The sequence below is a fragment of the Hyaloscypha bicolor genome (genome assembly GCF_002865645.1).
Source record: "Hyaloscypha bicolor E unplaced genomic scaffold K444scaffold_13, whole genome shotgun sequence".
Taxonomy (NCBI): Eukaryota; Fungi; Ascomycota; class Leotiomycetes; order Helotiales; family Hyaloscyphaceae; genus Hyaloscypha; species Hyaloscypha bicolor.
This window is the reverse complement of record NW_020194515.1, coordinates 263,885-286,085: the sequence shown is the minus strand read 5'-3', so window position 1 is coordinate 286,085 and position 22,201 is coordinate 263,885. Positions and strand designations below refer to the sequence as shown.

Below are 22,201 nucleotides of genomic sequence, written 5' to 3'. Positions count from 1 at the left end.
ATTCTACGGACGAGGGAGAGGCAACAATCACCACACTCGCTCACTCACTCACTCACTCACTCAGCGCAGTGCGCGGCTGAAGAAGATAAGAGAGAGCAGCGCTGTCGAGGACGGCGAGGGGAATCGAATCGATCTTCGCTGCTGAAAAGGGTTTCAGCTTTTTGCGTCCAGAAATCCCCCGAGACCTGTCACGCCGAGCAAAAAGAAGTGAGGCAAATTATTCGCCCCAGGACTCGCTCCCCTCTGCGCCATTGGCCATGGCGAGGCCAGTCATTGCACTCACCCCCTCCTGACACATCTGCTGAGCGGGCAGTGATTTATTGCAGCCTGATTGCCCCGTTGCTATTGTCTTCTCTGCTCTGTTCTCTCTGCGCTGCTCTGGCTGGAGATCCGATGCCGTCCGCTCCCCAAGGCCAGCGGCGTCTCTCGAAATGATGGAGGCACATGCGGCGCGATCAATCGAGGAAGGGGAGTGCCTGCGCACGCACGCCAGTGGCTGCCCCGGGGTCACTCGGAAGATGGAATGGGGTGTGGGATGCAGTGATGCCGGTCTCGAGTTTCGCAATCATCGAGAGATTACTTTCGTAATCTCTGGACGACAGACTGAGCTGCAAAGATCCTGACTGTACCGATCGCGGCCCGGATCATCGTCCCAAGCAGAGTATATCTCCCTGTGTTGGAAACCCGCCTTGCGTTTGAAGTCCTGCTGCGAGAAATGGCGGAGTGCGACGGGCCTGCGCTGCTCAGGGCGATCCAGATCCTTCCTAGCATGCATCGCTGTCCATCTCCCATCTCCTCGTCCCATGAGCCACCCATGTCTGAATGATCGACGTGCGGGACGCCCTGGAAGCCCTGGAAAGCCCTCGCACGCAAGGACGCCAGCGTGGCCAGCACCCAGCAAGGCTTAGAGGAGTGCCGTCCTTCGTACGGTATATTTATCCAGGAACGACACCGCCAGAGACGCAAGTCTCTCTACAACTTGTCCCATGGCAGTGCACACCGGCGGGGAGACCTTTGCAGCACAGCCAAATCGTTTCTTCTGGACTCCTGGAGCAACGTCCGTCAGCGATCTCGAGTCCAGGCTCCCAGTCAGTCTCAGCCCTCCATCTCCTGTTAGCGTTTGAGCAGGGGGCGTCTGCCGCCGGTCATCGATTTGGGCGACAGGGCTGCGCGCGAGCAAGGCCCCTCACTGGTCTGTCTCCACCTCTGCCGAGCAGCCCTCCCCTGGTCCTGGTCCTGGCTCTGTCTCCGCGTCGCACGACGTACCACCAAGTCTCAAGAGACCGCTGTTCTGCATCTTCGACTTGTCTTCTTGCAAAATCTTCGCACAATCTTGCTGAATGAAGTAGCAGAGTCAGAATCGAAATCGAGTGTTCTTCCAGAGCGGCAGCGGCAGGCAGCGGCAGTCCAAGTGGGCTCCCAACACGGGAACAAGCGACCCCTCAGTGGGGCAGAACACGGGCAGCAGGGAAAGGGGTTTGTCACGTGTTTCCAACCCGAAGCCTATCCGGCAGCAAGGCTACTTCATCCAATCTCCCTTGTTCGATCAGCCTTACCATCCTGTAGCACTTACGCAGACCATTCTATGCTGTCATTGTGAAGTCAAGGCGAATGCAAGTAACTTCACTGTTTGCTAACTGTTAAACTAGATTAATCCAGGACAGATTCTGTGAGATCTCACACCAGAAGTCTGTCTCCCACGGAGAAATTCAAGTCCCGAAGTTTATCGCAAGAGTCTAAAGCGAGCTTTGTCAGGAGTATATAATGTATTTGTTTTGTATAGAAGTGAATTCAATCTCACCTCATAACTCCTCAGAATACTGGGTATGGGCGCAAGTGAAGGATGAGGAGGCACCAAACAAGACACAAAATCAGCCCTAAGATGCCCAGTCTTTGTGGGTTGTCAGCTCAACCTCACTTACTTTCCACATTCAAAGTGAATTGTTGTTCCTCGGCCCTTTAAGTCTCATTGCACATCGCACTTTTGCGACACGACAGCTTGGACCCCAACCTTGTCGGGCTCACCTTTGAAAGTCGTTATTAGTTTCGTTGCACATCGCATTAATCCCGACTTCATCGCAACATGCTGAATTCGGCTCACTTTCAGAATCATTGTTCGTAGAGCTTTGGAGTTTGGTTGCACTTCGCAATAAACACGATATGGACACGATACTGAATTGGGCCTCTGCGCCTGCGCGAGGATGGGATCTAGTTCCAGATCTCTGTCAATGTATGAGAGTGATTTGGACATTGGGCGTTGATAGCATCATGGCCGTGGATTTTATTTGTTGGATGTGGGAATACAGACCCAAACTGGTGCGACCCCACATTCAAGTTATCGTGTCTAGGAAGTAGCAGTAACAGTTGCAGCATACAGGCAAGATAGAATAGCCCCAGTTCAAATTATGCGTCTACCGACTGTCATCTAAACTGGCGTCTCTGGAAAAGCGAGGTTTTGCTCTCTCTCGGATATCTTCTCCGAACCGTATGAGCCAGTCAAAATTTTCCAACAAAAATGGCACATTATCACCATCTCCTCCTAAGTCGCGCTCAGGTCATCAGTTGGCCGAAGACCTCATCCATCCCCTTTCCCCGATTAACCCCTGTGCGCCACACCCGCTTATCAGCGTCGAAGCCCAAGAGTGGGAGTATCCACAATTTTCATGCATATATCCCCACAAATGATAGAGGAAACACAGGTCGTTGACTTTTGGTGACATTCCTAACGTCATTCCTTATTGCACCTGGTGAAGAACATGTTGCGTTCTCCTTCTGAGCAGCTACAAGCTTGGATACTTTGGCAGATCGCCGCTGAATCGAGGCATGGCACGGTCACCTTTTATATCCCTTGAGCGAAACTTTGAAATTCTCCTTGAGGGCTTTGTCATCCTCGATGTTGCATTATCCTCCTGCATATTGGCATATTGATGATGAGGATCTTGGCCCCTTTCGTCTTTCTAGCAAGCTAACGTGCCTGCCTATCTCGTTGGTTTTCGTATCCAACGGCATGTCATCCATTTGCCTTTCCGGAGACCGCTGCCCAAATCCGATTCCTGAATCCCAGCTGTTTGGTTCCTTGATGTGTCAAACACTTCTTATCGAGTATCAAAGACTTCAACGCGATATGAGTTCATCTCCCTAGCGGAAAAACCGTCAATCTTCTCCATTTTTGTTGAAGGGACCTGGGAGTGACAACACTCCGACGCCTGTGTGTGCAGTCTCGGTACTCTCTCTTGCTCAGTCTCTGTAACCTTGTTCTTACTACGTTACTAGTCTGCTTCATACAGTCTATTAGTCTATGGACCAATGCTTCCTATCCCACCCTCCGGCCCGACGGCCAACCTGTACGAGGCGATAGATCACTATCATTGACTGATTGTTCTTTGTATTGTCAGATAATCCATATCCTCCTCAAGTAGGATCGTTCTGCCATACTCATAAAAGCCCGTGATCCCCAAGTTCGGCTTCCAGCTGAAATATATCCGCGTGCAAGTTTGCCTTGTCATCGTCCAAACATGGCGACAAATTCAATTGCACCTGTCCTCCCTGAGGGGGCAGGGTATGGAGTTGTAGTTGGCATTGGAGTGTGTTATCTCAATCCGATAGCATCAAGTCACAGGTCAATTGGAGCTAACAATGAGCAGTTCTTTTTTGCTATTGTTATGGCAGGCATCTCTTACATCCAGGTCAGGATATTTAATACTCTCTTTACATAGCCATCCTAATTTTCAGCAGAACCGATACACCAAATATTCTACAAAGGGTAGCGAGGAGTTCAACACAGCCAGCCGGAGCGTTAAGTCCGGACTTATTGCAGCTGGCATCGTCTCAGCATGGACATGGGCTGCAACCCTGTTGCAAAGTTGCACGGTAGCTTACGAATACGGAATTTCTGGTCCATTTTGGGTATGTAGATAAATTCTTCCTTCCGAGGATTCCAGCTGATGTTTGAATAGTGTACGTCTTCTCTCAGCCTTCCTTTGGACGACTCAATTGCTCACCAAAGTTAGATGCCGCAGGAGCAACCGTGCAAATCTTTATGTTTGCAATCCTAGCCTGCAAAGTAAAGCAGAACGCTCCTCGATGCCATACTTTTCTCGAGATCATCCATCGGCGCTACGGAACGGCAACTCACATCGTGTTCATCTTTTTCGCTCTGCTTACGAACATTCTGGTTGCCAGCCAGCTTCTTCTCGGCGGAAGCGCAGTCGTTACAGCACTCACTGGCATGAATGTTTATGCCGCAATCTTCCTAATTCCACTTGGAGTCTGCATCTATGTGGTGTTGGGTGGTTTGAGAGCTACTTTCCTCTGTATGTCCTTCAATGTCCCAGTAAAAGAAGTACAATAACTGATCAATCCTAGGTGATTATACTCACACTTTTATCGTGATGATTATTATCCTCTATTTTATGTTTTCGGTCTATACCTCAAACGCTCTCATCGGCTCTCCGGCGAAGATGTTTGAGCTGTTGGCCGAAGCATCAGTGAAGCGTCCTGCCGAGGGAAATCAAGGCGGCTCTTACCTGACCCTCAAATCTAACTATGCTCTGATCTTTGGAGTAATACAACTCTGCTCGGGCCTGGGGACAGTCTTTCTCGATCAAGGTTATTGGCAAAGGGCAATTGCAAGCAGGCCCACCACCGCAGTACGGGCCTACGTTCTTGGAGGTATGGCATGGTTCGCAATTCCTTTCGGATTTGCTACTACACTCGGACTCGCTGCCGTTGCGCTCACAGACAATCCTGCATATCCAACGTACCCGGACAATATGACTACTTCACAGATATCTTCTGGACTGTCTGGCCCATTTGCAGCTGTTGCTCTTCTCGGGAAACCAGGCTCTATCGCACTTCTACTCACACTTTTCATGGCTGTCACATCTTCCTCCTCTTCCGAGCTCATCGCCGTCTCGTCCATTCTCACATTCGATGTCTATAAGACGTACATCAAGCTTTTCGCCACCCCGGAACAACTAATTAAGATAGCTCACATCATGATCTGCGTATTTGGTTTCATCATGGCAGCCTTCGCCTGCATCTGGAATGCAATTGGCATCGATCTCGGATGGCTCTTCCTCGTCATGGGTCTTTTGATCGGAGGAGCAGTCTTCCCAGCTGCTTTCGCCATAACATGGAAGAAGCAGTCCAAATACGGTGCAGTATCGGGGGCTCTAGGTGGCCTGGCAGCAGGTCTAGTTGCCTGGCTCGTAACAGCAAAAACCTACTATGGCGAACTCACCGTCACCACAACAGGAGGCTCCTATCCCACGCTCGCAGGCAACATGGCAAGCGTTCTAACAGGACTGATCCTGACCACCGTCATCTCATACATCAATCCAGACGACTTTGACTGGGAAATCACGCGGGGCATCAATGCATCTTCTGAAGTCGGAACTCCCATCCCCGACTCCTCAAGCCAAGAGCAAAGCCCTTCTCGTCTTCCCCAGGACACGAAAAAGAAACCCTCTCCCCTCCGAAAAACAGAATCAAACCTCAATCACAACTCGACTCTCCCCACCGTTCTCGACGAAGAAAAAGAAGCCCTCGAAGACCGCGCGATAATGGAAAATCCAACTCGCCTCCGTGGAGCGTTCAAATTCGCCTGCGTCTCCGCGACAGTTCTAACTCTGCTTATGGACTTCGTTATCCCGATTCCAATGTTCTTGTCGCATTATGTATTCTCGAGGGGATTCTTTACGGGTTGGGTGGTGGTGAGTTTTATTTGGGTTTTCTTTGCGCTGGGGAGCTGTGCGATCTTGCCGGTGTGGGAGGCGGCTGGCTTTTTTAGGGATTTTTGGAGGGAGGTGAGGGTTGGGAAGAAGGTGAGAAGTGATAATTGATTCTTTGAAAACGAGAAAATAGAGGTTTAGATGCAGCTATAGTCTGGGTATAGAAGGCTCAAATAGCCAGATGTGTATCGAGACAAATTAGACAGTTTACTCAGGGGTACGTAGAATGGGCGCCGTGGAGAGGGGAAATGAACATCCTGAATGGACTTAAGGCCTCCAGGAAGCCGAGTACATTTTCCTCCTTCTCTCTCTGTTTCTATTCAATTGTATCCGTCTTGTTCTGTTCGTATTTGTGCCATCGACCATGTTTTCATTATTGTTATTATCCCTATTTGCAAGTGCATGCGAGGTTGCCTTTGCCTACAATCCTCAACTTGGCTTCAACTCTCATATTAAAGTCGAAACTCGATCCCTTGACGCAATATATTAAGCAGCTCTAAAAGAGGGAGGAACTATCACAGCCTACCATGGCGGCGCCGAAAGCAAACGGCAGGATTCGCTTAAGAGTGCCTTTGAAGCTCGCTTCCCCGGCATGACTATGAATGTTACCGTTGATCTCAGCAATACCATGACGGGTATGTCGACCGTCAGTTAGCGACTGGAAATGTCTATATTAATAGCGTCATGCTTCAGACGCTTCATGATTACCAGCGTTGGAAACAGGAGGATGCGTTGTATTGTAAGCCCCCTGGATTCCCCAGTCTGTGTCGACTGTGCTCTGATCCAGGAGAAATGCTGATAAGTCACAGAAATCTATGAAGAATTTCGAGGCTAGGACGGTGCTTACACGGGAATGGATGTGATCGGTTGGGATATCGTCTGGAACACCTTGTGTTTTAACGATGCAGTCGTGCCTAAAGGATATACTAATTTCTTGAAGCCGATGTTCAAGGGTAAACTAGTCTTAACTTATCCCAATGACAACGATGCAGTTCTGTTTCAATTCAACCTCATGTGAATATTTCAGAAGGGGTGGTACAACTAATACATGCTAACTCAAGGGATGAAGCCTGCAACAATACGGCTACCCCTAGTTCGAAGCCTTGCTTGCTCGGAACCCTCGCTGGTTCGAGGGGCCGGAACACCAGTCACAGAAATACTCAGCTCCAACGGCACCTACACCGCAACCTTCACCTCCTTCATCGGGTAACCAACATATTTCTTTGATCCATATTTTGAGCTCCCTATTTCACTGGTTAGGAGAATGAGACATGCTCCCGGCTCGCTCCTGGCACCCTTCTCCCCAAAGAAACATGTTGCTAATTCGTTGCAGCCTCACGCCCTTCAAACCCCTAGGAATATAGCACCCCGTCCAAGGCCAATTCGTCAGCCGGCCGCAAAGCAGTGCCATTTTCAAAAATTACCCTCATCCAGAAGCAGCTAAGCTTCTCTATAGCTAGATCCTGATCAAGGAGCACCAAACCGTCACGGGTACGTGGAGCATGAGGAAAGATGTTCCTGCTCCAGAAGGGTGTGAGAAGATTATGGAGTAGGTTAGGATGGATCCCACGAAGTTTAGAGAGTTCTTGGAGGATAGGGCGGCTGTTAAGAGGTTGAAGTTCTTTTTTGAAGATCGGATTGTGACAGCGCAGGGACTATCGCCCTTTATTGATGGTTTTGAAGATACATTGGTGAGAGAATGTGTTGAAAATATGCTCTTGCAGGCTTCGATATATACAGTAAGCACTAGTCGGAACTGTAAGCTGGAACTCACTGAATGCTCGCTTTAATCAAGAAGTCTGCGGTCTAGATATTTGTCAACACATTCAATAGCGTTCAAGTCGTTGGGCTGCATGAAATCTTTAACGCCCTTTGTAACTCCACTCCTTAGCAATGCAACGTTCCATTCCGAACATACCATTGAAAACATCAGCGGAGCAACAATCTGCCGAGTAGAGAGACCAAGCCCGATAGTCTACATAGAAAATTTTCCTTTGATATATAACCAGACCTACTTAGCTAGACAGCTGTTCAGAGCTATATTCCTCGCTCTTTCAAAAAGGTCACCATGGAGAGCCTCAAGATCACCACTGCCCAATTCGAAAACAAGTCTGGGGACAAAGAGTACAACCTCTTCGTCATCCGACGACTCTCCAAGAAGGCAGCAGAAGAAGGATCTAAAGTAATAGCATTCCATGAATGCTGCATCACAGGCTATACTTTCGCCCAGCGTCTCTCTCGTGAAGAATTACTTTCTGTGGCCGAAGCACTTCCCGAGGGACCCAGTGTTCAAGCCCTACAGTCCATCGCCAAAGAAAACAACATCACAATCCTCGCCGGTCTCTTCGAGAAAGATGCTGAAGGAAAGATATATAATACATATGTCTGTGTCTCCGGCGACGGACTCCTAGCCAGCTACAGGAAACTCCATCCCTTCATCAGTAAACACTTGTCTCCTGGAAATGAATACGTAATCTTCGACCTCCACGGCTGGAAATGCGGGATCTTGATATGCTACGACAACAACGTCGTCGAGAACGTGAGAGCTACAGCGCTCCTGGGAGCACAAATCATCTTCATGCCACACGTGACGATGTGCACGGTTTCAACTCGGCCAGGAGCAGGATTCGTGGATCCCGCATTATGGGAGAACAGAAATGAAGATCCGACATCCTTGAGATTGGAATTCGAGGGATTGAAAGGGAAGAAATGGTTGATGAAGTGGCTGCTAGCGAGGGCGTATGATAATGCTGTGTATGTGGTTTTTGCCAATCCGATTGGCATGGATAACGATCAGTTGAAGAATGGATGCTCGATGATCATCGATCCGTTTGGAGATGTGATTGCTGAGTGTACGAAGTTGGATGAGGAGATTGTGACGGCTGTTTGCTCGCCCATGAAGCTTGGGCACGCGGGTGGGAGTCGCTATCGTGATGCCAGGAGGCCGGAGCTGTATAGAGAGGTTGTTGGGATGGAGCACAGATCAGAGTTGAAGGTCAACTGGATGGAGAAGCCATAATTGATGGTGTTTGACTTGTGTATGCACTTGCTTTACGAAGTTATCCGTGATCCTTGTCCAGTCTTCAACATTTGTAACAGCTTAGAAATTGATCGGCGCGTCTTTGCATTGTTTCGACTTCATCAAAAGTACTTCTCTCGGTCCAGCGGGACAGTCGATTATTTACTCAGCGTCTTGGGCACAATGAGAAGACCTTAATCTAATCCTGACTGAGGACTTTTGATAAGAGACCATCTTACAAGTTTTAGTACTGGAATCGGAGGCGAACGCTTCTCCCAGAATGGCAATCTCAATTGAACCAGTCATCCCAAACATCTATTCTTATGCAATCAGACAATATACGATCTTTGTACCATGCAATAAAGTACAAAATAGAAAATTGAACAATCTCAATATACGCAAGCCCATGCTTTCCTGGTGTTTTTTTTTTCCAGAATTAGCCCAACCTTTAGCTTTTGCATCATTGAGCAGCTGAGCTGAACTCTTTTATTATACTTCAAGACAACAACCACCTTCCGAGAGTCGGCTAGGGCTGGCTGGCCTGCAGAACCCTCTGCATCTCCTCGATATCGGCAATCGTCTCGTTGAAAACACCGATCAACGAATTCGCAACCAAGTTGCGGTTATACTCCCCTCTCAACCTCCAAAGCGTCTCCATCAGCTCCCGATTGATCTGCTCCAGTTGCTCAATTGAGCAGCCACTTGATCCCTCCACAAGCCGTTTAAGCAAATCGTCCACAAAGTAGTCATCAACGATCAGCTCTTTCTGAGATGAGGCTTGAGAGGACGTGGGCTCAACCGGAGAGTCGTTCAATAGGTTGGCAAGGCCTGCAGGGCGAGACTTTGGTGCTGGCATGCGAGGCGGTGCGCTGAAGGACGGCACTGCCGGATTTTGAGATGGCTGACTCCCGGAGCTTGGTGTCTGCGAGGGATAACTTTGACGCAAGTTCCCTCGTGCCAAGCCATGGGCTTGTGAATGGGCCCACTCTTCGCTGCTCGTGTCCGTCTGCGTATTCCTTTGTGTATCTGGCAGTTCCAAGTCATGGGCAGGTCTATCTGTAGGGCTTGACGAGTTTTGATTGCTGACGCCGTTCGTGGCTTGGGTACTCCAGCCATCTGAAGTCTTCTTCCCCGAGGTAGTCGTCGAAGCATCATTGAGTAAATCCCTCGGAGATGTATCATGAGAAATTTCCTGGAAAGCTGATATCTGCGAAATTTGTGTGTTCGGCTTCGAAGGTCCACTCGCCATGCTAAGATGTTGAGGAGGCTGCATTCCTTGCGACTGAGACTCATCTGTTCCACCCATTTGAACATCATCACCACTTCGTGAAGGCACAGAGTTCCCATTATGAGAATGGGGATGTTCGTTGTCGGCGGAATAGCCATTTGACAAGCCACTGGAGGCACGAAGAGGTGCGAAAGGAGCCGTCAAAATCGGCTGCATTCTATCAGGAATTGGCTCGCCAAGAGTGAGGGGCCCTGAAGATGTCTGCTCGGTTGTCCCCTGGGTTGTGTGCTGGGTTGTCTGCTGGGAGTTGATGGAGTTCAAATCCAACCTTGGCCCTGAAGAATGCTGCTGGGAGTGGACTGAATTCAAATCACCTTCGGGTAGATCCGACCTCACGATCGAGTCAAACACTGCAACATCTGCGGCACGCTTCTTGGCTTTCTCCTCCTTCTCCTTAGCCCTCTGGAGCTGTCTACGATATACGTTTTCACAATCGGCATAGATTGGGTTGGCTTCAATGGCACCAAGGTCGACTTCGACATTAGCGAGAAGTTCGTTCGCTTTCAGTGTTCTCTCCTTGTCACCAATATGCTTAGAATCCTTTGCGAGTGATCGAATATCCGCAACGAAGTCTTTTGGGCGAGCGTAGAATCCGTTTGACAGACGTTCCTCGATGGTAGTAGTCTCCAGGTTATAGAAGAATTTGCCGCTGGCAGTCTCGCGAAGTCCTTGAATACCATCCTTGTCTTTACATAATTCAAAAGGACGGAATTGAGGGATGTCTGGACGAACAAAGTTGGGATCAAGCTCGTCAAACAAATACTGTATCTGACTCTGCGGGATGACTGGAGTTCGGAACTTCTTGTATTTCCGCTGAATCTGATCCATGATTGGCTGGATTGAAACCTTTAGCATGTTTAACAGCTGGTGGTCTCTCTTCTTCTGTGCTTTGATTTCTTCCTTCGTCGGGGGCTTAGGAGGCGGCGGAGGTGCAATCTCAAGGACGTCAAGCTTCCTCTTCTTACGATTCATCGGCTCGGGGAAGTCCTTTGGAGCTTTCTTCACATATTCTATGATCGTGGAAAAGAATTCTTGACGATGTTGCTATGAAATGTTAACAAACTTCCAGGTAGCTTAGAACGTTCAGACGTACTTTCGACGGGCGCTCAATCATGAAACGATTGTTCTTCGAAAATCCAAACAGATCCCGAAGCATCTCGGGGTTCACTTTATCAGTAGGTGAGTCCATGATGCCAAGCACCAGAACAGGATCTGTAGGAGGGATCGCGCGCAGTAGACCGAGGAAGGTAGTGATCACAGCTTCACTGAGAGTGTGATACCAAGTCTCGATACCTGGGATATAGATGACACTCGGTTTGTGGCGTTTCACCTCTGCGAACATTTGCACAATGGCAGTTTCCGCCGACTGCTGATGTTAGCGAGGCTTGAGAAGGAGAAGAGAGCTTACTCTTGCCGAATCACTGAAGATGGTAGGCAAATCAAAGCTTTGAACATGAAGGCCTTCGAAATGGTTTAATATCGCTCCACCGAGATATGATTGGCCCATGCCAGGCTCCCCGCCAATGAGCAATCTTGGGCGGAATACGCGGGACTTTTCGAATTCTTGCTGGAGGGTCTCGCGTCCAAATCCGTGATCGTCGTCTTCGTATTGTTCATACATTGCCTCTTGAAGAGCTGTTGTCTTCTTCTTGATGGGGATCAAGCCGTCCAGTACAGCTTCGATCTGCTTAAGTTGATCTCGTAACAAAGGTTCAACAGCCTTGGGAAGAGGGGCAGCGCCAGATGACGTTGATCGCTCAGATGAGGGAATCATTTTCTTGACAGAGAGCATGAAATCCTTGGCCGTAATCTTGATCTTGTCGGCATCGATTTTGAGCTTGTCATTTGACGAGTATATTTGCGGGTAAGTCCGTTGAATAGCATTCAAAGCCGCTTCCGTGCAGAGAGCACGAAGGTCAGCACCTCCATAACCTTTGGTGACGTGGGCGAGTGAGTTCTTGAAGGCATCATCAATACCCCAATCTTTGGTGTGGATATTGAGAATAGACTTGCGACCCTCCAGATCTGGAAGTGGGAAGTAGAACTCTCTGTCAAAGCGACCTGGTCGTCTCAAAGCGGGGTCGATGTTGTCGGGTCTGTTTGTGGCGCCAATAACAATGACTTGTCCTCTACCATCCATGCCATCCATCAGCGCCAGGAGAGTAGATACAATAGAAGCATGGATTTGCTCTTGTTTGCTGGAGCGAACAGGTGCAAGACCATCAATTTCATCGAAGAAGATGATGCTGGGCTGTGTTTTTCTTGCTTCCTCGAAAAGCAGTCTCAGCTGTCTCTCAGCTTCACCAACCCACTTGCTCAGAGCATCCGCACCCTTACGCATATAGAACGTGATCTTTCTTCCCCCGGACCCAACACTAGCAGCAAGAGCTCTCGCAAGGAGGGTTTTACCTGTCCCTGGAGGCCCGTGAAACAGGACACCACGGGGTGGAGTAACGTGGAATTTGAGGAAGAGCTCAGGATAAAGCAGAGGCATTTGAACCATCTCTTTGAGTTGATCAATGTGACCTTCCAAGCCACCAATCTTGCTGAAATCGATACTTTGATCAACACCAAGGGGGTCAGCATCAGCTAAGGATTTTTGGCTCTTGACCTTTCCAAGATTTGCTGGGGTTCCAGAAAGGGCTGCTACGGCGTCTGTATTGTGCGTTTGCCCAAGACCAGGTAAGAGCCCTGATGGGAAGCCGGAAGTCGGGGTCATGCCAACATTTCCACCAACACCTGACGGACGTTGCATTGTTTCATCATCGCTGCTGTCCGAATCAACTCCACCAGCAGCGCCTGTCCCCCATGGCCCACCAATGACTGCAGCAGGGCCTCCGCCTCCTCCAAATGGCCCATAGGCTGTGTACAGGTTTCGCTCCCAAGCTTGATTTGCTCCGCTACGACCTCCTCTGGCCCTTTTAGTGGGTGTCGGCGCGGCATCTTCTGCATCTTCATCCTGAGCATATATTTGGTCCATTGGCTTGATACTATAGTCAACCTTCTTGCGGTCCCGACCACGTCGTTGTTCGTAGACAATTGCCGAATTGTCTCTTTCTCGACGGCGTTTGCGGTTACCAGCTGCGAGCTCTTCCAATTCCTCCGCCATTTCGTCTTTGTCAAGCTCTTCGTCCGCTGAATCTGGGCTACCCCGCCTTCGAGAACTGCTTTTCGATTTAACTTGTTTTCCGCGTCGTCCTCTGCGAGCATGGCTTGACTCTGATTCATCATCTTTATTCCCTTTCTTAGGTTCTGCATCGGATGCGGAGATCTCTTCTTCAGAGCCTTCCTCGGGAGGTTCAAAGTCGCTGCTTGCCTCGGCACCGCTCTTTTGCTGTTTGGACTTTGATCCTCGAGTCAAACGTCTAGACCCGCTTGTTGTTGCTGCCTCTGCAATATCCTCTTCTTCTGGGGCGGGAAGGCCGGCTCTCGAACCTCGTGTGCGTCCGGTCCGTGCCACAGGTATGTCATCGTCATCGTCGTCATCATCTATCACCGCTGGTTGGACACCGCCCTCATCAGGATCTGCAAGCTCGTCCGCCATGTTAACGTCGTCTTCGGCAGCTGGGGGGTCTGATCCTTCAATTGCCTCGTCTTGGTCATCCGTTTCAGCAATCTCCGTCGCCATCGTAGTATCTTCGCCGTGTTGTTCGTTGGAGCTAGATTCGTGGATTTCCTCTTTGATTGTAGAAGCTGGCTGTTTCATTCCCTTTGATCCTCTGGTCGATCTTGCCCGCCCAATTGGTTCTGGACTATGGCCAGGGCGTATGATATGGTGCCCTGAGTTCGACAAAGCAACCGGCTCGTCCCCTTCCTCAGTATGCGCTCTCGTGGTTCTTCTGCCGGGAAGCCCAGCAGATGTCGGTTCTGTGCTTCCTCGCAGTCGCGCACTGGCTCCTCTGGTTGTCCGTGTCGTTTGTGGAGTATTGACCTTCAATTTCACGATTTTCGATCGCTTAGGCTTCACGTCAGAGTCGTCATCAGCTTCTTCGGGAGTCGCCCTCGATTGTTTGCCCTGGCGCCGCCTTTTAGGGGCAGGTTCGTCAAGGTCGCTTTCGTCGATATCTCCAACAACCTCAGCAATATCGCTCGCATCAGACTCCTCCTCGTAGTTGATCGCTTTCTTTGCCGCCTTCCGGATCGCTCTTCCAGTCTTTTCGTTCATTTCAACCTCCTCGTCCTCCTCTGGCTCGTCGGAAAATGAATCTTCTAACAAGCTGTCCTCAACATCATCCTCGACGTCTGAGCCCCTGTATCTCGCCCTTTTTGTCTTCCGCCCGCCTGAACTCCTTTTCGAAGACGACTTTCGAGATTTCTTGGCCGATGCTCTCGCTTCTGTGGGGTCGAAGTCTGTGTCGTTGGAATCCGACTTGTTGGGGTCGAAAGTATCGATCTTGCGCTTTGCTGGCATGGCGATATGGGAAGAACCGTCGAGCTTCAGACTCCTACGGTAGGAGAAATCTACAAGTCAGGCTGCGATGTTGCTGGACGGTCGGAATGCGGAGTTTCGTCAACCGTGAATCATTTCGGGCGAATGTTGTTGTGATTCCGTTCAGGTCCCCTCAGTGGTGCAAAGACTTCTGCATACAGTCGCGAGATGCGGAGAAGTATCGATGGAGAAGATGCAATACTACGCGTTACGCGCAGATTGATTGATGAAAGTAGATGCCGATGGGTAGCAAGGAGAAGCAACTCAGCTCGAAAGTGAATCGCGTAAACGGAGCGGACCAGAATCTGAGGCAGCGAAATTTACGCGGGCCGCTAAAGCGCGCCACACCAACAAAACGCAACCCCATCTTTCAGAATCCAAGATGGAAAGCGATCAGGAACGGAATTCCAAGCCATCAAATTAACTTCATCGAGACTCCTCGAGGGCAAAGACAAATCGCCGGAATGCCTAGGAGACGCCCGCGACTCGCCTTGCGAGCTTCGCGAGGACAAGAACTGGCAGAAATGAGGTCGATTGAGACTACGAAGACCGCCTTCTTAATCATGGCATTTTTTAATGTTTTTTTATAACAGATGAGGCTCAAAATAAGGTTGTGCTATTTAAAGGCCCCTGTTCCTGATCAATCTGGGGAAGGCACCATGAGCATCACGTGACTATCCACCTTCCAAACCCGATCTTTGCTCTACAAAGGCTCGAGGGTTGCATGAATGAAGCTTCGTTATCTCATTTTGGCTCCTTCTATGATTAAGTCACCTCGAAAGTTCGTGGGTGCATTTTCGCTTCGCAGCCTCCTGAGCTCTCAACGATTCTCATCTCCAGTCAAGACAATGATGTGGAGAAACCTTCACTACATCTTGGTTAGAAGCAGTCTTGTAGTTTCGTTTTAAACCTGCAGTACTATCGTGTCTTATATGCGTATTGTCTGATCATAGGTCGAGGGGGTTTTTTTTGGTTGGTGGTGGGGGGGGGAGCACGTGACCATTTCAATCACCAACCTCGGAATGAAATTGAGCGAGACCTCGAAAAAGCGGCACTCATTTTCAATGTCCCATGCCAAACTTGGACATTATGTGGATTTTAGAGGGGCAGGAACTGATGTTCTAGAATATCCGCGAATATCCGAAGGGAGTAGACTTTAAATGCACAATATCGTACTTGTATTTTTAGAGAGAAATTGTTTAGATGATCCAGCTTGACTTGGGACATTGAAAATGAGTGCCGCTTTTTCTGTCCACTAGGAGGAGACTGCCCCTCTTGGCCGGCCACCCACGTCCACTCCAGACAATCCACCACCAAGCCGTCCACCTTTCCCGTCCGTAGCGTCAATAGAAACCCATGCGGAGAAGACAAGTGCTTCCATTTCAGTCTCATATTCCGCTGTCAGTGTCAGTGTCGGTCCTCTCACAAGTGTTTGGATATCCAATCGTAGGGCCTGGGGCAGAACTGTGGTCTGGATGTAGAGAGGCTTTCTCCCCTCATCCCCACATACTCTGTTCCGTTGAAAACTTTAAAAATTAGTATAAAACCAGTTCCCCGCACTCTCTTTCTGGGGAGAGCAGTACCTTCTCATAACCCAGTTCAAGATGTGGACTTTCAGCGTTCCCCTTCTTCTTCTAGGTGGTTTCATATCTAGAGTTTCAACTATTGCCCCGGTGACAACAACATTCAGCAACTCTATCCATTACCAATTCGATACTGATGGAAATGCCATTGATCTTACATCTGCGAAGATCGACCACCTTGGAGGTACCTATGTTTGGTACGGACTTCCATTTGGCTGTGGGCAAGCTTTCTGTGGAATTACTTCCTACTCCTCATCAGACCTACAGACCTGGCACTTCAATGGCTTTCTCTTTGACCCCAATGACACAGTAATTCAAACTCTCTGCTCGGCACCGCTTTCGGGCAACTGTGGCCGCCCTCACATTGTTTACAGCAAGCAGAACAATAACTACGTTCTATGGGTGAACCAGGCTTCTCCGGGATATCTTCTCTTCACAAGCAACAACCCAACCAGCGGCTACACTATGCTGCAAGACAGAGCGTTGGTTGGCTTCCAACCTCCAGGCCCTTTCCAAGCTGGTGATTTCAGCGTTCAAATAATCAACGGGACAGGCTATCTAGCCTACTCCTTGATCGATTTCACAACCACTGGAGCCTCGATATGGCCTCCCTTCAACCAGTCCATCTACTTTCAAGAACTCACGCCTACAATGCTCAACACAACAGGCAGCGTATCACATGTCGTGAGCGCCGCCCTAGATCTCGTTGACTTTGAAGCCGAATCGCCAGATATCTTCCAACGCGGCGACTATTTCTACATTTCCGCCTCGAACACCTGCGGTTTCTGCACCGGCACCCTCCTCATCATCTACCGCTCCAAAAGCATAGCCGGACCATGGAAACGACAAATTATCAGCGCAGACACATGCGGCGGGCAAAGCACTGGAGTGCTGTCTCTCCCATCCCCATCCGGAGGCCCAACATCCTATCTCCACATCGCCGACCTTGTCAACAGCGCACCTCTATCAGGGACCCGTAACGCAGCTCACGGGCATCAACTCCAACTGCTCTCCTTCAACCACGACGGAACAATCAACGACCTAAACTGTTCACCCACACAAACCTTCACCGTCTCCCTCCGCCCCGGCTCCAACGTCTCCTCAACGGGCCTAGTAACAACCGCCACGGACACCTCAGGAGAACTCGCCTCCTGGACACCGACCTGCAACCTGCCAACCTCCCAACTCTACCAAACCTGGGCCTCCTCCAAAACCGGGACCTTGTCAGAAGTAGGCGTCAACGTCGCCGGCGACACTCCCACGGGAAACCTCACCATCACAATCTTCCGCTACCAGTCCAACCGCAATTTCTTCACGCCCCACTACATCTGGGAGACGCTAACAACAGTCAACATCCCACCGTCCAGCATCTCGCAAGCATTCGCGGTGATCCGGGTGCCGGTTGGGAAAGCGGTTACAGAAGGGGACCGGCTAGGGTTCGCGTTGGTGAGCTTGAGTGTTACGCCGATGTGTGTGTTGATTAAGACTAGTAAGGATGTGATGGTTAATATGGAGACTGGTACGAGGACGCTGTTTGCGAATGGGGCGGGGCAGGTGAGTCTTAGGGGGAGGGATGGGACGAAGCCACCTGTCAATGTGATGGCAGGGCAGGAAATCAAATGGTATGCCATCGTCGTGTAGTTATCTCATAGTAGCTACCTATCATATATAGGTATACAGCATATAATCCAGTGTTTAGATAATGAATATAATCGTTACATATATATCTACGCTATCTAATTTACTTTTACTTCTTCATCCAAACACCCTTCTCAACACACCTCTCCACAAATTCTTGAAATCGTATGGGTTCGCGGCCTGTTACATCTAGAATAACACTATTCAACCTCTCCTCCCCCCCATTCTTAATCGCTGTATCAAGTTGTGCAAGAAGTCTGGCATAATCGCCTGGAATCCCGAAATTCGTCATTGCGTCAGCTAATTCATCTTCCATAAGCTTCACGTGCGTGATTTCCCTCCCCAGTTTCTTTGTGAGGATCTCTGCTACCTGGGGTGTTGTCAGCGTGTGTATGGTAGGGGAGATGGGAGCGAGCTTTACATCGTCATAAGAAAACAGCTCGGGTCCAAGGATAAGGTGATCAGTGTTGTGCAGCACCTCATCCGTCAGTGCTCGAAACGCGACAGCTGCAATATCGTCCGCTGAAACGAATGAGACTTTGCCCTCACCCGTCGCCGTGAGAATTCGATCTTCGCTTCTGATCGAGTGCCCGTGTTCCATTTCGGAGAAATTCTCTGCCATATCGTTAGCATCAAAGAAGGCTATTTTTGAATGGGAGCAACCATACCCATAAACCAACTCGGTCTCAAGACCGCCCACTCAACTCCAAGTAAAGAGATATACTTTGACACTTGTGCCATCATGGGCCCATCACCCACTTCCAATAGGCTACCGCTCAATAGCACCAATCTCTTCACTCCTTTCTGAACAGCTAGATCGATGAATCCTTTCATTGGAGGAAGGCAGTCCATTATAGGGGGGGCGATTAAGAAGATAGTATTGACCTGAGAGTGTGAGAAAGGGTTGGTGTAGGTTGCTGGGTCAAACCAGTCGAATTTAACTCCTGTGGTGTTGGGCAGAGATGGGTATTTGCCGCTTCGTGAGGCGACCAGGACCGTATCGCCGTTTGAAGCAAGTAAGGGAGTGATTCGACTGGATATCTTGCCCGTCCCTCCTGTCAGGAGTATGCTGCCTTTGGAGGACATAATACTCGGTATTGCAAAAAAACCGGAAGCCGAGTCGATTGTCTCTTGTTGAGAGTCGTCAAGAAAGGCTTCTCTCCAAGTTCCACGAATCCTAGGGATCGGTTCTCCTTTATAGACAATTTTACATGAGTTCGGAGGCTCGGTCAATTCGGAACTTCGATTTCGCTCGCTGTCGAATCTCATGATCTTGCCAAATCCTTAGCGTGCTGCAGGCACGCGGACATAGGCGTGAATTCCCGAGGCGGGTTTGATCGTGCATGATATGCAATGCTACCACGGCTTGACGAGTTACTGCTTCTGGATATCCATATGAGCAATTCCCCTCTGTTGGACCTTTCAAGCAAGAATAAAGCTATTGCGAATCATTGTCAGTAAACTTTCAGCATCATTCGGTCCAAGGAACTTACATTTGAATTTCCATCTGAACCTGCACCTCTCTCCAGTCGTACTTAGCACCATATTGATGCTGTCTCCTCCAGAGCACCTCGAGTAATTCTAATGCGAGATCTGCGTGCTAGAAACATGTCAGTTGATATAATGATGGGGTAAAAATATACATACGTAAATGCTGGAGGTGGGATCCCCTTTCATGCTCCGTCGAATCAAGTCCTCAGCCACAACATCGTTGAAAATAGCCACACCGGCCATAAACAGACCCCAGTAGATGCCCATCTCTAACCCGTAGCCTTCCGGAATCTCTCTCGCGATCTCTAAGATATCTTGTATAGCTTCCATGACCTCTATCTTCTGTGGTCCACGGCCTAGGGGGTCGAGAATATGATTGAGATAGATAATGCATCCTTGCATACAACATTTAGTGCTCGAGAATCCTTCTTCTTCAAGAGTTTCTGGTACGGTGAGTTTCCGGGGACGAGTCTGTCTTCTCCAGTCATTGCTTTGATCGCGTAACTCCGGCGGGCAGCTCTGCCACCATGCCAGCAGCTCGTCACGAATGTCGTACGCTTTCTGGACAATGATATCCGGGTAGTGATTACCGAGTTCGCCCATCGACTCGGATGAGAGACGCGCGAGTTTGGCCATGAAGATCATCAATTGGTGGAAGTGGCTCACCATCACGTTGCCAGAATCGTAGTACGGCCACCGCGTACGCTTGGAGTTCTCGGGGCTGTCTTCGTTTTCGCCATCATCGAGCCAGTAATTACCTTCAAGGAGCGGCCCAGCTCCAGAAGAGAGAGAGCCCGATACGTCGAGGAAGGAGAAGAACCGTGTCAGGTAGTGGCTAGTTCTGGGACCACCTCTGAAAAGTATCAAATCTCGGGCTCCTGTGAGATGATCGAGCCAAAGAGGGTTCTGAGAATGCGATATCTGCGAGGAATGAGTTTGATAGATCTTCACCGACAAGCTTGCCTTACTCACTTCGTATACACACAACAGCAGACAAGCACCTAGAGTCGAATCTGCCCGGGCGACAACCGGGTCTGAGAGAGATTCTTTCAATTCGTGCAGCGCGAGGGAGTAATGTTTGGTAGCAGCCACATCGTGCTGAGGCTGACTTCTTGATAAGTGTCCCGCCGCCAGCGCCGCCATAGAATGCAGCAGCGCTGGAGACGACGTGGCGAGTGGAACCAACTCCTCCTGAAACGGGTTACCCTCATTGTCGTTGGAATAGGCAAGAAATCGACAGCAGAAAGTGACAAAGTGATGGATATACGGCACGGTGGACCGGTCTACGTTGGGGAATTCAATGACGAAATTCTGGCCGGACCAGCCGTTCATCTGGATGCTCTGCGATCTCGCTCCGCCGGTCAAGATAGCCGCGATCCCATCCTGCACCTGCCTGTGAGGAATGACTTGCAACTGATCACTCCAAGTGCATTCTCGCTGCAGCCGCAGGCAGCGGCCACACTCCGGTTTCATCTCATCGCATTTAACTTTTCTCTTGCGGCACGTCAAGCAGCCTGGGGGCCGTTAGTCAAATGCTCCACACTTTTTCATGAAGCTCAACACAACTCACCCGTCCGCGTCCGCGGGACTGGAGCCTTGATCCCCATTCCAGGAGCCATGCTCGCGGTCAAGTGGTGGTCGAGGTGAGGGCATACAGTAAGTTGCTCAGAGTGGAGGTCGCATGCTTTGGGTGCTTGCTGGTGGATGAAGCTGGGGCGCGTAGTTGGGGGGTTTTTGAAGGGGACTGGGAGGGACTGGGAGTGAGTGGAAGGGATTGGGAGGGACTGAGAGGGACTGGTAGGTGGTGCGGTGACTGAGGTCCATGTTGTCGATCCCGTCATTTCTCAGCCAAGCAGCCAAGCAAGCCCCGGGATCTGAACCTGAGCACTGGGTGGTGGGGGGGGGGCCGGAGTAGAGCAGGGGTGGTGAGGCACCCAATAACGGGCTGCCCTGGACCGCAGGGAAGTCCCTGACAGGTGAAGCACGTGGCGGGGAGCCAGTGTGTGTGGAGAGACGAGGAGGGCAAGGGGCAGAACGGCCCGGGATGTGGAGGGAGGACGGGAGATGCCCAGATGGCATGACGGGAGTTGGGGCCGGCACCCAGCAGGGACCGGGGGCGTGAGGGCGTGACATTATTCTGTCCGGCGTAGAGGCGTAGAGGCGTAGAAGCTTCTGCCAGTCCGCTCTCCAGCCCATATGTACTTCGGACGTACAGTTCTGCAGTCTGCGCTGCACTGCACTGCACCGCACCGCACTGTACGAGCATGGCTCACCGTCGACAACCACCGTCGACCATCAACCATCAACACTGCTCCCTCACCCTCACAGAGGTTGCGTGTATGTCGGAGGGCTTACCCACCTGATATTGTGCATTGCATATAAGGAAGCTCATTTTTAGCATACTGTGTACTGTGTACCACTCCGTATGTAAAGGCTCGTGTATGCTCATGCTCCCTCGCCCTCACAGAGGTTGCGTGTATGTTGGAGGGCTCACCCGCCTGACACTGTGCATTGCACATAAAGAAGCTCATTTTTAGCATACCGTGTACTACTCCGTATGTACAGTGTGCTCGTGTATGCTCGTGCTCGCTCGCACTCTCGCCCTCCCGTCCGGCCGGCCAGTTTGATGCTGACGAGAATCGCCGTCCCCGTCGTAAAGTCCCGCGTCTCCGTCTCCGTCTCCTGATCGATTCACAAATTTACATACAGACACACGGCGTTAAGCCTCATCCCTGGGGGGGCGCGTTGGAGCAGGCTTTGCGAGTCTTGCAAGTTGCAACTGCATTTGCTGGGACGTCTCTTTGCTCGGCTGGTGCGACGCGTGAGCAGCGGGGACGGCGCCCATCCTGGGGTTCAGTGCTGTCGTCCGCGCCAATCAGATCGAGATGGATACGGGGCCTATCAGCGGTCGCAGAAGGGCTTTGACGGCGTTGACGCCTTCGACGCCTTCGACGCCTCCGAGCGGCACGGATTATTCTGGAACTTCTTCGCGCCATCTGAGTGGCCGCCTCGGGTTGCACG

The 22,201-nt window shown here is 50.3% G+C and overlaps 5 protein-coding genes across 5 annotated transcripts; 3 read left to right on the top strand and 2 right to left on the bottom strand.

The window, feature by feature from the left end:
* Window positions 1-3,272: 3,272 nt before the first annotated feature.
* Window positions 3,273-6,022, top strand: K444DRAFT_551426 (solute symporter family transporter). The gene is made up of 5 exons (XM_024876543.1): window positions 3,273-3,584; window positions 3,645-3,686; window positions 3,733-3,910; window positions 4,011-4,313; window positions 4,366-6,022. Exons 1-5 carry the CDS (start codon window positions 3,516-3,518, stop codon window positions 5,841-5,843), a joined length of 2,070 nt encoding a protein of 689 aa, XP_024743330.1. The 5' UTR covers window positions 3,273-3,515; the 3' UTR covers window positions 5,844-6,022.
* Window positions 6,023-7,800: 1,778 nt separating this feature from the next.
* K444DRAFT_516941 (Nitrilase/cyanide hydratase and apolipo protein N acyltransferase) lies at window positions 7,801-8,751 on the top strand (the record flags this gene model as incomplete). Its single annotated transcript, XM_024873724.1, has 1 exon — window positions 7,801-8,751. One exon carries the CDS (start codon window positions 7,801-7,803, stop codon window positions 8,749-8,751), a length of 951 nt encoding a protein of 316 aa, XP_024743329.1.
* Window positions 8,752-9,251: 500 nt separating this feature from the next.
* K444DRAFT_116163 (AAA-domain-containing protein) lies at window positions 9,252-14,563 on the bottom strand. The gene is made up of 3 exons (XM_024870361.1): window positions 11,448-14,563; window positions 11,133-11,405; window positions 9,252-11,083 (listed from the first exon to the last, which is right to left on the bottom strand). Exons 1-3 carry the CDS (start codon window positions 14,448-14,450, stop codon window positions 9,278-9,280), a joined length of 5,082 nt encoding a protein of 1,693 aa, XP_024743328.1. The 5' UTR covers window positions 14,451-14,563; the 3' UTR covers window positions 9,252-9,277.
* A 1,261-nt stretch (window positions 14,564-15,824) lies between these two features.
* On the top strand, window positions 15,825-17,692 carry K444DRAFT_639595 (glycoside hydrolase family 43 protein; the record flags this gene model as incomplete). The annotated part of the gene is made up of 2 exons (XM_024884397.1): window positions 15,825-15,874; window positions 16,159-17,692. 2 exons carry the CDS (start codon window positions 15,825-15,827, stop codon window positions 17,690-17,692), a joined length of 1,584 nt encoding a protein of 527 aa, XP_024743327.1.
* Window positions 17,693-17,798: 106 nt separating this feature from the next.
* K444DRAFT_517303 (NAD(P)-binding protein) lies at window positions 17,799-20,512 on the bottom strand (the record flags this gene model as incomplete). The annotated part of the gene is made up of 6 exons (XM_024873764.1): window positions 17,799-18,059; window positions 18,111-18,304; window positions 18,358-18,953; window positions 19,183-19,289; window positions 19,337-20,101; window positions 20,153-20,512. The coding sequence occupies 6 exons, from the start codon at window positions 20,510-20,512 to the stop codon at window positions 17,799-17,801; spliced, it is 2,283 nt and encodes a 760-aa protein (XP_024743326.1).
* Window positions 20,513-22,201: the final 1,689 nt, after the last annotated feature.

Coding starts and splice junctions, on each gene's coding strand:
- K444DRAFT_551426 (XM_024876543.1), top strand. CDS start 3,516: ATGGCGACAAATTCAATTGCACCTGTCCTCCCTGAGGGGGCAGGGTAT. Junction 3,585..3,644: donor GAGTTGTAGTTGGCATTGGA/GTGTGTTATCTC, acceptor AACAATGAGCAG/TTCTTTTTTGCTATTGTTAT. Junction 4,314..4,365: donor TTTGAGAGCTACTTTCCTCT/GTATGTCCTTCA, acceptor GATCAATCCTAG/GTGATTATACTCACACTTTT.
- K444DRAFT_116163 (XM_024870361.1), bottom strand. CDS start 14,450: ATGCCAGCAAAGCGCAAGATCGATACTTTCGACCCCAACAAGTCGGAT. Junction 11,406..11,447: donor TCTTCAGTGATTCGGCAAGA/GTAAGCTCTCTT, acceptor TAACATCAGCAG/TCGGCGGAAACTGCCATTGT. Junction 11,084..11,132: donor TGATTGAGCGCCCGTCGAAA/GTACGTCTGAAC, acceptor AACATTTCATAG/CAACATCGTCAAGAATTCTT.